This window comes from Myotis daubentonii, chromosome 3 (assembly GCF_963259705.1).
Source record: "Myotis daubentonii chromosome 3, mMyoDau2.1, whole genome shotgun sequence".
NCBI classification, from domain to species: Eukaryota; Metazoa; Chordata; class Mammalia; order Chiroptera; family Vespertilionidae; genus Myotis; species Myotis daubentonii.
The window spans coordinates 212,422,497-212,435,496 of record NC_081842.1 but is presented as its reverse complement, the minus strand read 5'-3'; the positions used below and the strand labels follow the sequence as shown (position 1 = coordinate 212,435,496).

The following is a 13,000-nucleotide window of genomic DNA, read 5'->3' as shown; positions in this document are numbered from 1 at the left end:
CAAGAAGGTCCCCTACAAGCCCTTCACATTCCCCATCCCCTTCAAAAATGTACTAAAGACCTTCCTTGTTAGAAATCAAATTATGCTTGGTTAAAATAAAATGAAGCATTCTATATGATTGCATTTATAAATAATTTACAAAGTTCAAAACCATCAAAAAACATCCATGATGACAGGAGTCAGACTGATAGGGGCAGACTGGGGGAGTCCACTGATGTGTGGGGTGGGCACGTTGGTGTATTTACTTGTAAACACTTTATCTTGCTCTATACTTATGTTTTGCATACTTTAAGTATGTTTTATAGTTCAGTTAAAAAATTGCTTATATATCAGAATGAAAAATGTGCAGAGTGAAAAGTGTTCCTTTGTTAGAATTTTAATTCCTATTTTATCTTGTGTTTCTTCCCACTAAATTGTCTAAGGCCTCTTCTGAGGACTAATATTCTAGGCCCTCCATGCTGTAAGAATTCAGAGACATGGATTTAAAGTTAATCAGAAAGGCAGATTGCTCAATTGAGCCACCATATTGAGACTATTGCTATTAGAAAAGAGGGAGCTATGTCCTAATTGGTTATGTGGTCAATTTATGCAAAGATCAGAGCTTGCTCAAGAGTTGTTCACAGTGACCCAAATAGGCAAATTTCAGAATGTAGGCTTGTGACTTTCAAGAAACATTTGTAGAGAAAAAAAACCACTAACAATATTTTTTATTCTTCTTAAGCCATTTTGGTGGTGATGACGTTCATAAAGGATTGTAATTTCCTGTGGCATTTTATGAAGCAAGAATCGACAAGCTTATTTCCCAGAACCTTATAAAACTAAGTTCTGCCCGCTGATAGCAGATTTGCTAAGACATTTGTTTGAACAACAAAAATACTAAGGACCCTCCCTACATTTAGTGGCAGAATTAAAAACAAAAATCCAGGAGCCCCCTTCCCCCTTCGAAAATTCAAGATAGATATTTTTTTCCTGATACAACATAGGGCCCCGTGAAAAAAGATAATTAATATTTACCTTTTTGTGGAATAACTGGTTAAAGTGTGGTTGGCTCTGTACAGCATAGTTGTCATTCTTGAATGTTCTGCATATTCTTAAAAAAGTGGTCTGAGCAAGCAGTCCAGACTCTTCCTTTGCTCCCCAAATCTCCCGTTATGTTTAAAACTCAGCGACCGCGTGGACACACTTCGGTGTGGGCCTTACTAGTGAGCAGAGCTGTGTTTTGGTTTATATTACTTTGGACAGCTTCAAATCTGAAATTGTTTACCAATCACAGAGAAAGAAAATAATACATTTATATATTTTTTTCCATTAAAAGATGCCACAGATTTTGGCCCAAAAAGAACTCCATAAAGAAATGTTTGTGCCTTACAGATGTTATTTTCAATTTCTGTAGTCTCATTCCAACTTTTTTTAGCAACATGTTGGGTTTGTGTTGAACATGTAGTATTTCAAAAAGGAGTTAGCTCCTAATTTGAAATACATTACCACCATCAAATGACTGGTTTCTCAGTTTGTGGAAAACTCATGGAATTTATGATATTTGTCGGGGGTGGGGTGGGAAGACTGGTTTCTGTTTAGAAGCAGAAGCCTCGCTGTCAGTGAAATGGTGGCACATGGGTAAAAGTAAGACTGATACTCAGGAAACCTTGCATTTAGAGAGCTTGGCACAGTTGGCCTTTTTAGCCCCCACTTCCCCTGTATCCCGGCATTCACCAGCTCTGTGACAGGCTCTTCTATCTTGATCGTCTGGCCACTGTTTTCTGCCTCCACTGCGACATCTCTTAATGTAGGCAGCAGCATCTCCCTTCTGATACCACTGCATCAGCATTGGTTGCCTGCAGTAATGTGTCTTCCCGGTCCCTTAATCCACATCACAGCCTAAATCTCCCGTCTGGCACCCTCCTGCTTTAAAATGTCTTAATGGCTCCCCATTGCCCACCGGTGAGTCCAGAATAATTCACAGTGTGCTACATGTTTTGATTCCTCCTGCTGCCTTTTCTTTTCTCTCCTTGACCTTCACGTTGAGCCTGCCCAGTACTTTATCTAGGAAGCCTCCCCTGATTAAGCCACATACAGTGTTCCCCTTGTGTGCTTCTGTAGCAGCACGTACTTCCACGGGCATAACCATTGATTTACGACAGTGGTGTTGCCTGCTTGCTTTCCTGTAGCTCTATAAGAATAAGGATCTTGACAATGTTGTTCGCCTAGTACTGGCATACAGTAAATACTTACCCAGCGAAAGAGGGGACGATCCAGTTAACAAGCCAGGAGGTCCCAGAGCTTTTCTAACTCCTCAAGTGTATACAGTGCAAGGGGCCTAGTTCAACAGACAGGTGGTACTGTGGAGAAGGGACATTCTCTGTCAGCAGCAGATGCACTGTGACAGCTCCTGTCTGGGAGTCCCCTGCTCTCCCTAGGTTTTCTCCCAACCGCTGTTCCATTTCTCTGCTTTTTTTTTTTATAGCTAAACTTGAAAGAGTTGCTTATAGTCTCCCTGTCTCTCCCTCCTTACCTTCTTTTAGGAACTCTATTAGGCATTTGTCCCCACTACTCCACTAAAACTGTTGCCATGAATGCTCCATTCTCAGTCCTTATCTTACCCAACCCCTCAACAGTTCTGCACACAGCTGATCACTCCCTTCTTGAACCTTTGTTTATATAGCCTAAGGCCACCACTCTCTCGATTCTCCAACTACCTCACTGGTCATTTCTCTGACCTCGAAGTACTGGAGTCATCTGGGGGCAGTCTTCCCTCCTCTCTTCTGTCTGCATTCACTCTCCAGGTGACCTCATCCGGTCCCATGCTCCAAATACTATTTTGTGTCTAAGGACTTCTACATTTCTAGACATGGCCTCTGTTGAACTCGAGTCATCCATAACTGCTTAACATCTTTATGTGGATAGCTGTCAGGTACCTCAAAGTTTTAATACATCAAAGGGAAGTCTACTTTCCTCCAGCACACACACACATAGCCCACACCTGCTCTCCCCTCAGTTTCCTACTGCTTAGCAAACAGGATTATTGCAGTTGCTATGGCTCCTTGACATCTCTCTCACTACAGCTAGTCAGCAAGCACATCTTGTTAGTTTACCTCCAAAATGTATCCAGAGTCAGATCATTCCCACCACCTCCCTTGCCACCCTAGCCCCCACCCTGTCCCTTCTCCTGCAGGATGCAGCTCTTGGCTCCCTGCCTCCACCCTTATCCTCCTGGAACTTCCTATCTTCCTTGTACCAGGAGTGATTCTCTTGAATATGAGTGAGTTATATCATATTTCTGTTAGAACTTCAGCTCCCTGTTTCACTCTGAGTAAAGGCCAGCAGCCTGCAAGGTCCTGTGTGAGTTGGCCTCTGATCTCATCTTCTGCTCTCCTGCCTTCCTCCAGTCCCCCCCACCCCCACAGTCTTTCCAGATTCCTTGAACACATCCAACAAGTTCTTGACTCAGAACTTTAGTATCTGCTGTTTACTCTATCCAGAGGGCTCCCCTCCCCTGCATATTCACATGACTCACTTTTTTTAGGTCTCTGCTCAACTGTCACCTTACCAGTGAGTCCTCCCCTGCCCACCTGGGTTTCTTCTTGGGCATTGAGACTCCTGAGTTGCTAATAATTTGATCAGGCTTAGAAGAGATGATCTCTAAAGTTACTTTTACTTGAAAAAATCCTGATCATATGATTCTGGAAACTCTTCTAGCTTCTAAAAATGTAGATTTAGTCAGGAAGGGAGGAGAGAATCATTCTATTCAAGGAAGACCACTAAGAATCTAACCTGGCCGAAACCGGTTTGGCTCAGTGGATAGAGCGTCGGCCTGCGGACTGAAAGGTCCCAGGTTCGATTCCGGTCACGGGCATATCCCCAGTAGGAGATGTGCAGGAGGCAGCTGATCGATGTTTCTCTCTCATCGATGTTTCTAACTCTCTATCTCTCTCCCTTCCTCTCTGTAAAAAATCAATAAAATATATTTAAAAAAAAAAAAGAATCTAACCTGGTAGGTAATATATTTAGCTTATTTCAGTTTGGAATCCTGAGAAATTGGAATTCACAACTAGTCTCCTGAAATTCAGTGCCTGCTACTTCAACAAAATTTTAGGCACCACAATTTCTATAAATAAAAATATTTATATATGTGTCATTAAACACAGAAAAGAATCTAAGCTCCAAGTGACTCTTCGTGCACGTATGTCTCCTCACTGCCCAGTGTATTGCCTGGTTAATACCAGGTGCTCTGTAAATACTAGCTGAATGAATGAATGAATGAAATGGATTTAAGTACAATACAACTTTATAAATGAGAATGTGGAGCTGTTGTTGTTAATCATAACCTTCCTTACACATTTTAAGTACTAAGAGAAATTACTTGAATAATAAGAATTGATCTTAAATCGGCTAGTTTTGCCCTCACCTCCATGCTTCTACTTCCCTCTGCTTTCAGGTGCCAAAGAAGAGGACGAGAAGCCCTCAGCTCCAGCAGCTGAGCAGACAGCTGTTCAGGAGGGGGTTAATCCGGATGTGCTTCCAGAACTGGGAACCCCTCTCCCTGCCTGCGAGCTGCACACAGAACCAGACAAGAAGCTAGAAGCAACACATTGTGAGGTGAATGACTTGGAGGAAGAGGAGGAGGAGGAAGAGGAGGAAGACGATGGGTTGGAAGAGGAGGGGGAAGAAGAAGCTGACATGCCAAATGAAAGTTCTGTGAAAGAGCCGGAAATACGGTGTGATGAGAAGCTAGAAGATTTATTCGAAGAACCAAAAAACATTTCAAAAGAAACTCTCGAAGACTCTCCAGAGGTAACTCCTGTTATCAAAATTCCCAAAACGAAGGAAGAAGCCAATGGTGATGTATTTGAAACATTAATGTTTCCATGTCAGCATTGTGAGAGGAAGTTTACAACCAAACAGGGGCTGGAACGGCACATGCACATCCATATATCTACAGTCAACCATGCTTTCAGATGCAAGTACTGTGGGAAAGCATTTGGCACTCAGATTAACAGGCGGAGGCATGAGCGTCGCCATGAGGCAGGGTTAAAGCGGAAAGCCGGCCTAACACTACAGCCATCAGAGGACCCAGCTGATGGCAAAGAATCTGGAGACAGTGTCACTCCAAAAGATGACTCGATTCCTCCCAATCTTGGGCAAGACTGTCTGATCTTGAGTTCAGAGAAAGCTTCCCAAGAAACAGTAAATTCTTCTGTTGTAGAAGAGAATGGAGAAGTTAAAGAGCTTCATCCATGCAAATACTGTAAGAAGGTTTTTGGCACTCATACTAATATGAGACGGCACCAGCGCAGAGTCCATGAACGTCACCTGATTCCCAAAGGTGTGCGGAGAAAAGGAGGCCTCCTGGAAGAGCCCCAGCCGCCCGCAGAGCGGGCCCAGCCCCCCCAGAATGTCTACGTTCCCAGCACTGAACCCGAGGAGGAAGGGGAGGCAGATGACGTGTACATCATGGACATTTCTAGCAATATCTCTGAGAACTTAAATTACTACATTGATGGTAAAATTCAAACCAGCAGCAGCACCAGTAACTGTGATGTGATTGAGATGGAGTCCAGTTCGGCTGACTTGTATGGTATAAACTGTCTGCTCACTCCAGTTACAGTGGAAATTACTCAGAATATAAAGACCACACAGGTCCCCCTAGCAGATAATCTTCCTAAAGAGCCTTCCAGCAGCACAAACAGTGAGTCCAAGAGACGGAGAACTGCTAGTCCGCCCGTGTTACCCAGAATCAAAGCTGAAGCAGAGCCTGAGCCCATAGCACCCTCGTGCTCCTTGAGCCTGCCCCTTAGCATCTCCACCACGGAGGCGGTGTCTCTTCACAAAGAGAAAGGCGTGTACTTGTCGTCAAAGCTCAAGCAGCTCCTTCAAACCCAGGATAAACTGACTCCTCCTGCAGGGATTTTGGCAGCTGAGATCACTAAGTTAGGTCCTGTCTGTGTGTCCGCTCCTGCGTCGATGCTGCCCGTGACCTCCAGCAGGTTTAAGCGGCGGACCAGCTCCCCTCCCAGCTCTCCACAGCACAGTCCTGCCCTTCGAGACTTCGGAAAGCAAAGCGATGGGAAAGCAGTGTGGACTGATACAGTTCTGGGTTCCAAAAAGCCCAAGTTAGAAAGTCATAGCAACTCCTCCCCGGTGTGGAGTTTGTCTGGGAGAGACGAGAGGGAAACCGTGAGCCCGCCATGCTTTGATGAATTCAAGGTATCCAAAGAGTGGGCCGCCAGTTCCACTTTTAGCCCTGTGTGCAACCAGCAGCCACTGGATTTGTCCAGCGGCGTCAAACAGAAGACTGAGGGTACCGGCAGGCCTCCGGTCCAGTGGGAGTCTGTGTTAGATCTCAGTGTGCATAAAAAGCCTTGCGGGGACTCAGAAAGCAAGGAATTCAAAGACAGCAGCGTGGCGCAGCCAGCCTGCGGTGCTGTCAAGAAGAAGAAGCCGACCACCTGCATGCTGCAGAAGGTCCTTCTCAATGAGTACAATGGCATCGGCGTGCCCATCGAAAACACGGCAGATGTCACCAGGAGCCCGAGTCCTTGTAAATCCCTGGATCCCCAGGCAGATCCTGACCTTGGGCCTGACACGAGTTTATCTGCCCCTCCTGTGGAGCACCCGCCTGATGTTTCTCCTTCGTCTCCTGCCTCTCAGACACCCTCTCTTTCCTCCGGGCAGCTGCCTCCTCTCTTGATGCCAACACATCCCTCATCCCCTCCGCCCTGTCCTCCTGTGCTAACTGTGGCCACACCACCTCCTCCACTCCTGCCTACCATACCTCTTCCAGCCCCCTCTTCCGGGGCGTCTCCTCGCCCGTGTCCCTCTCCACTCTCAAATGCGACTGCGCAGTCCCCACTTCCGATTCTTTCTCCTACGGTGTCTCCCTCGCCTTCTCCCATTCCTTCCGTAGAGCCTCTCATGTCTGCTGCCTCTCCGGGGCCTCCAACACTCTCATCATCTTCTGCATCTTCATCTTCATTCTCTTCATCTTCCTCCTCTTCCCCCTCACCACCTCCTCTGTCAGCAGTATCATCCGTTGTTTCTTCTGGGGATAATCTGGAAGCCTCCCTCCCCATGATATCTTTCAAACAGGAGGAATTAGAGAATGAAGATCTGAAACCCAGGGAAGAACCCCCGTCTGCAGTTGAACAGGATATTGTTCAGGAAACATTCAACAAAAACTTTGTCTGCAATGTGTGTGAATCACCTTTTCTTTCCATTAAAGATCTAACCAAACATTTATCTGTTCATGCTGAAGAATGGCCCTTCAAATGTGAATTTTGTGTGCAGCTTTTTAAGGCTAAAGCTGACTTGTCAGAACATCGCTTTTTGCTTCATGGAGTTGGGAATATCTTTGTGTGTTCAGTTTGTAAAAAAGAATTTGCTTTTTTGTGCAATTTGCAGCAGCACCAGCGAGATCTGCACCCGGATAAGGTGTGCACACACCACGAGTTTGAGAGTGGCACCCTGAGGCCGCAGAACTTTACAGATCCCAGCAAGGCCCACGCAGAACATATGCAGAGTTTGCCGGAAGATCCTTTAGAAACGTCGAAAGAGGAAGAGGAGTTAAATGATTCTTCCGAAGAGCTTTACACGACCATAAAAATAATGGCTTCTGGGATAAAGACGAAAGATCCAGATGTTCGATTGGGTCTCAATCAACATTATCCAAGCTTTAAACCGCCTCCATTTCAGTACCATCACCGAAACCCCATGGGTATCGGTGTGACAGCCACCAACTTCACTACACACAACATTCCACAGACGTTTAGCACTGCCATTCGCTGCACCAAGTGCGGCAAAGGTGTGGACAACATGCCCGAGTTACACAAGCATATCCTGGCCTGTGCTTCTGCCAGCGACAAGAAGAGGTACACCCCTAGGAAAAACCCAGTACCGCTGAAACAAACGGTGCAACCCAAAAACGGCGTGGTGGTTTTGGAGAACTCTGGGAAAAATGCCTTTAGACGAATGGGACAACCCAAAAGACTGAACTTTAGTGTCGAACTCAGCAAAATGTCACCAAATAAGCTCAAATTAAATGCATTGAAGAAAAAAAACCAGCTTGTTCAGAAAGCAATCCTGCAAAAGAACAAATCTGCCAAGCAGAAGGCGGACTTAAAAAATGCTTCAGAGTCCTCCTCACACATCTGTCCGTATTGCCATCGGGAGTTCACGTACATAGGAAGCCTGAATAAGCATGCTGCTTTCAGCTGTCCCAAAAAACCGCTTTCTCCTCCCAAAAAAAAAGTTTCCCATTCGTCCAAGAAAGGTGGGCATGTGTCACCTGCAAGTAGTGACAGAAACAGCAGCAACCACCGCAGACGGACCGCAGATGCCGAGATTAAAATGCAAAACACACAGGCTCCTTTGGGCAAGACTAGAGCTCGCAGCTCAGGCCCCGCACAGGTCCCACTGCCCTCCTCGTCCTTCAGGTCCAAGCAGAATGTCAAATTTGCAGCTTCGGGGAAGTCCAAGAAACCAACCTCCTCTTTAAGGAACTCGAGTCCAATCAGAATGGCCAAAATAACTCACGTTGAGGGGAAAAAGCCCAAAGCTGTGGCCAAGAATCATTCTGCTCAGCTCTCGAGCAAGACGGCCCGGAGCCTGCACGTGAGGGTACAGAAAAGCAAGGCCGTCTTACAAAGCAAATCCGCTCTGGCCGGTAAGAAAAGAACAGACCGGTTCAATGTAAAATCTAGAGAACGGAGTGGCGGGCCCATCACCCGAAGCCTCCAGCTGGCAGCTGCTGCCGACCTGGGCGAAAGCAGAAGGGAGGACAGCAGTGGCAAGCAGGAGCTGAAGGACTTCAGGTAAGCTGTCTCCCAGGGCCTGAGGAATTCAGCTCCGGAGCGTGGGGGCGGGAAAGACGGTTGGAAGCGAACAGTATACTTGCCCAATGGCTTTTTTTTCTTTTTCCTGTGTAATTTTGACATAAGCACTTAAAGGAAATGGGGTTGCTTAAGTTAGAGGCTGCTGCAGAGATGGATACTGCCTAGTTTTATCTCAGACCCAGGACTCACAAAAGGGGGCCATTTCTTTCAGGGCCAGTGTGAACTGAATTTGAAACTATGAAAAGCTCTCAAAAGGACCCTGTTATGAAAAGATGAAATTCTCTTAAACTTCCTTCCTATCTTGGGAAATATCTCAGTGTCACTTTTATTTTTTCTGGATTATAGGTGGTTTCTTCTGTTAAAATGGATCTCTGAGGCCATTAAAACCACATTGCAATCTCTTCAATGTTTCTGTGATTCAGCATAGTTATAGTAACGGAGAATGCTTCCATTACTCATGCTTCTATAGTTTTCATTCAAAAAACTTGCCTCATGGGTTAAAACAAAATGCACCGTGTTCATTTTAAAATGCCTTAAGTTCCCCACCCCTCCTCTCTCCAGCAAAGGGTGACACAGGCCAGATCCCAAAGGGGCGGCAGCCAGGAGTGTGCTTAGAACTGCAGCAAGGCCAGGCTCCTTGGCTGGCCAGGCACATGCTGAAACCCAGGGCAAGTCAGCGTGGCCGTCAGTGCCTTTGTTTCCCAGTAATGATGTAAGAGTTCATCTTAGATTTGAGGTGATTTTGCTGTTTTATTTGTGTCTTCCCTATATTCAGAAGTGTTCTTAGTGACAAAAGCATAGGGTAATAGTTAAATTGGTTATGTTGACTTCTCAAACTTCCTAAACCATTTAAATAACCTTGTTTTGACGCACTTTCTTGGGATTCCTGCTGTTTCCTGAAAAATGCCTACGGGTCAAACTTGTGAAAAGCTCACCATCAGATAGGATTTCTGCAAAATACTTCAAAATCTTGTCCTTTCAGAAGGAGATGCCGGACTCAAGGCTTTCTTGGCTATCCCTCTCAGTGTCTGAAAAGTCTTTGGTGTTTCAGACAAGCAGAATTAGAGTTTGCTGGGGAGTGGTCTGCCATTTGGGGAGGTCATGAGGATCCAAAGGTACTGTTACCAGTGCACAGCTGACGAGGTAGAATTGTGGGTGCCCGTGTGCCTTAAGTCATGGCTAAATAACGATGTAGAGAAGAATTGTTAGCCTAGACTGATAGTTAAACAGCTACTTCAGAAATGTACTAAACAATTAGTTACTATAGATCTTACTCAGCATCTGGTCTCTGGCCATGCCATATGCATAAGCACCTATTAGCCATTATAGTGGCCTGCTGTAGTGTTTTAACTGTACCTGTTTGTACTCTGTCTTTGTTCTGGAAGTTCCTCAACAATAGGAGGTTCTTGAACTCGAGTCCTTTCCAACGATAAAGAGCCAGAATATGTCGTCATTTTTACAGACTGTACTACAAAACATGCCCCTGGTGGTAGATGCTTTAGAATGCACAGTGCGTACCCCCCTTTGTCTCCAGTCTTGTCTGAAAGAATCATTTTGTACTGGATCCCATTTATACCGTTCAAGGGTAAAAAAAAGTTCTCTGAGTCACTGCATTTATCAAGTTCATTCAGTTAGCCTCTTACTCATCCAGTGCTTTTGGAAAAAGACCACAGGGGACCAAAGTGCCTACTAAAATTGTATCTCTGTTTCCTCCAGTTCATTGTAATTATTTTGCTTTGTTTTATTGGTTTCATTGTTTAACAGAGGGTTACATTGCTATAGTGAAATTGGCCTAAAAGGAAGCACAGAGAATCAGATAAGAAAACTGTTGTTCTAACTGGTAGGTGGCAGCAGCATCCCCGCCAGCTGGCCCCCCTTGGTGTTTGTCACTGAACTGTGCTGTGGACACATCAGAAGGATGTGTCTTAAAAGGGGTCCATTTACAAGTGACCATGAATTTGTGAAGACAGGGCATCATATCATATTCTGATTATCTGGGCACAAGAGTGGGCATTTCTTCAGGGGGTTGGTTCTCTTTTTAGTGCCTTTAGCCCATTTGGTATAAAACCAGGATTCCTGAACTCAGGCCTGAGATTATCATGAGGGCTTAGCAGGCCTCGTCCTTGGTACATACTTGTTGTGTTACACTGGTAAGGAGTTGTTTTAACTATAGTCGTCTTCCCTTTCAGTAGATTTCTACTTGTAAATTTTATTCAGGGATGATTTCATGGCACATCGTCAGAAATACTCACTTCTCTCTGTTCTCAGTGATTTAGCTTTACTCACCCTGTTGTGTACTGAAGGACTTCCCACAGCACTGGCAGCACCTCCTCCTCCTGCGTGTGTCATCATAGCCATCTGTGATTAAGAGCCAGCCCCCAGCATTCACCACAGGTTATTACAGAAATAAACGATGTGTCCTCCCATATCCATCTCTGCCACACCACTCCCGGTAGGGCTGGGGCCGGGCCAGCGTGTGCCTGTTGAGCAGCCCCCAAGTAGCTGCACACTTCCAGAATCAACCTGTTGCTGTCCTAACATTTGTCATATGGATCATCTCACCTTCTCTTTAACATGGTCAATTCATGTAAGGTTGTGTTATGTTGTCATTTATCTTCAGTTTTCTTATTTTCTAGGAACTTCCTGTAGAAAAGCCCCCCACACAAAACAAACCTTAATTGACTAAATAAAGATAATGCATGCTCAACTTAGGATAAGCACTACGACAAAGGATGCGAAATCTACCCAGCTTGCAAGACCAGTTGAAGCTGTCTCACAAATCCGCAGGCTTCTTGTTGCCCTGGTTAGAGTCAGGCATCTGCTTCTTCGCTGGTGCCCAACACGTGCTGGGCACCCGGGTGATTGAGATGCCAGAGGTGCTGTAAGACGGGCTAGATGAACTGGCCCATCGTCACAGGACTGATCACTCAGATGTGAATGTGGCCCTGGTTCTGGCACATAGCAGAGGAAGGAGTGATTTGAACCTAACCTTGCAAAGCAGGTTCTCTTTTTTATCAGTAGTTTATGTAGATGTCAGGGATGACAATTCTAATGCACTTGTTTGAAGAAGTTTTGGTCACACACCAGCTCTTGATGCCTTTCTTCTAAGTTAATTACAGACAGAGGCATTTAGCTTCTCTCTGCCTGCTTTTTTTTTTTTTTTTTTTTTTTTTAAATCACAAGCTGATGGCCAGCATAATGGAGAGGAAACCGGATTGGATATGGACTCCTTTTTATGCCTCTTCCAGTTTCATGTGTGTTTATCCAGATGGACATCCTCTCGAATAAATATGTGGCACTAATTTATAACTGTTATATAATGGGAGGCTATGTAGCAATATACCGATGCCTACGATGCATCTCAGGCCTAGGAAGGTGTATGTCTGCACTTAAGTAAAAAAGTAAAAATAAATTTACATACCAGGCTTACACTGCAGTCTCTAATAGAGATTTAAAAACTACAAATTGGCCTTTTCCTGGGTGTATCATTTCTCCATACATTATATATGCTTTCACCCTAATTAATGACTGAGTTGGTGGGAAATGGCTAGGTTATTCATGTGTTTTTTTTTTTTCTTTTGTTTTCAACTTTAAAAGTAATCTACCTCTTAAAATGTGTAGTTTAATACTTGTTTGGTGAATTTGTGCCATTTTAATCCTTTCACTATCATTCCCATTTTGTTACATTTCTGTTCTGGGGACTTTTGTGTTGAAATATTGTATAAAGCATTTGTAGCAGTTTAAAAATAAAATATTTAAAATTATTTAAATTGTTTTGGATGCTTCAATTGTATTGTGATTTGCCTTTTACATTTGTGTTTGAGTTGTTAATCTGGAGAGTGTTCTTGTACTGGAGTTTGCTGTTAGTTATTTTACTGTTTCTTGTTGGAGAGTTATGATATAAAAGACTATTTTAATGAAAACATTAAAATTTACAATTTGACATACAAAAGGGATTGTCTGTTGATTTGAACCAATGTAGCCTTTTAAGAGAGAAAGAGGCTAATTGTAGACAGTCCAGCTAAGAGTGCTGTTTGCTGTTTATCCCTTCCAGGATGAAACATCATTTGAGCTTGTCAGATGTATGAAAGTTTTTTTATGCTATTGCTAGCAAGCACTTAATAACTAGGGTAACGTTAAATGATACATTTTATATCATTGTAACCAATAAA

The 13,000-nt window shown here is 44.4% G+C and overlaps 2 protein-coding genes across 15 annotated transcripts in view; both read left to right on the top strand.

Moving 5' to 3' along the window:
- The window catches only part of PDPN (podoplanin), a 164,182-nt gene extending 151,590 nt beyond the window's left edge, over positions 1 to 12,592 (top strand). The window contains exon 7 of the transcript XR_009452102.1: positions 9,518 to 12,592. The gene's annotated coding sequence lies outside the window, so the exon portion shown is untranslated. The remainder of the gene's footprint in view (positions 1 to 9,517) is intronic.
- The window catches only part of PRDM2 (PR/SET domain 2), a 116,385-nt gene that overhangs the window by 80,734 nt on the left and 22,651 nt on the right, over positions 1 to 13,000 (top strand). For 11 of the 14 annotated variants that reach the window (XR_009452101.1, XM_059691196.1, XM_059691195.1 and 8 more), the window contains one exon: positions 4,436 to 8,807. The exons of 1 other annotated variant lie outside the window; for it this stretch is intronic. Coding sequence is in view for 12 of the 13 variants with exons in the window: in XM_059691196.1 (XP_059547179.1) it covers positions 4,436 to 8,807 (4,372 nt within the window). In the remaining variant the exon portion in view is untranslated. Of the gene's footprint in view, positions 1 to 4,435; positions 8,808 to 11,096; positions 12,593 to 13,000 lie in introns of those variants that run through there. 2 more of the 14 variants (XM_059691193.1, XM_059691192.1) reach the window with 2 other exon arrangements.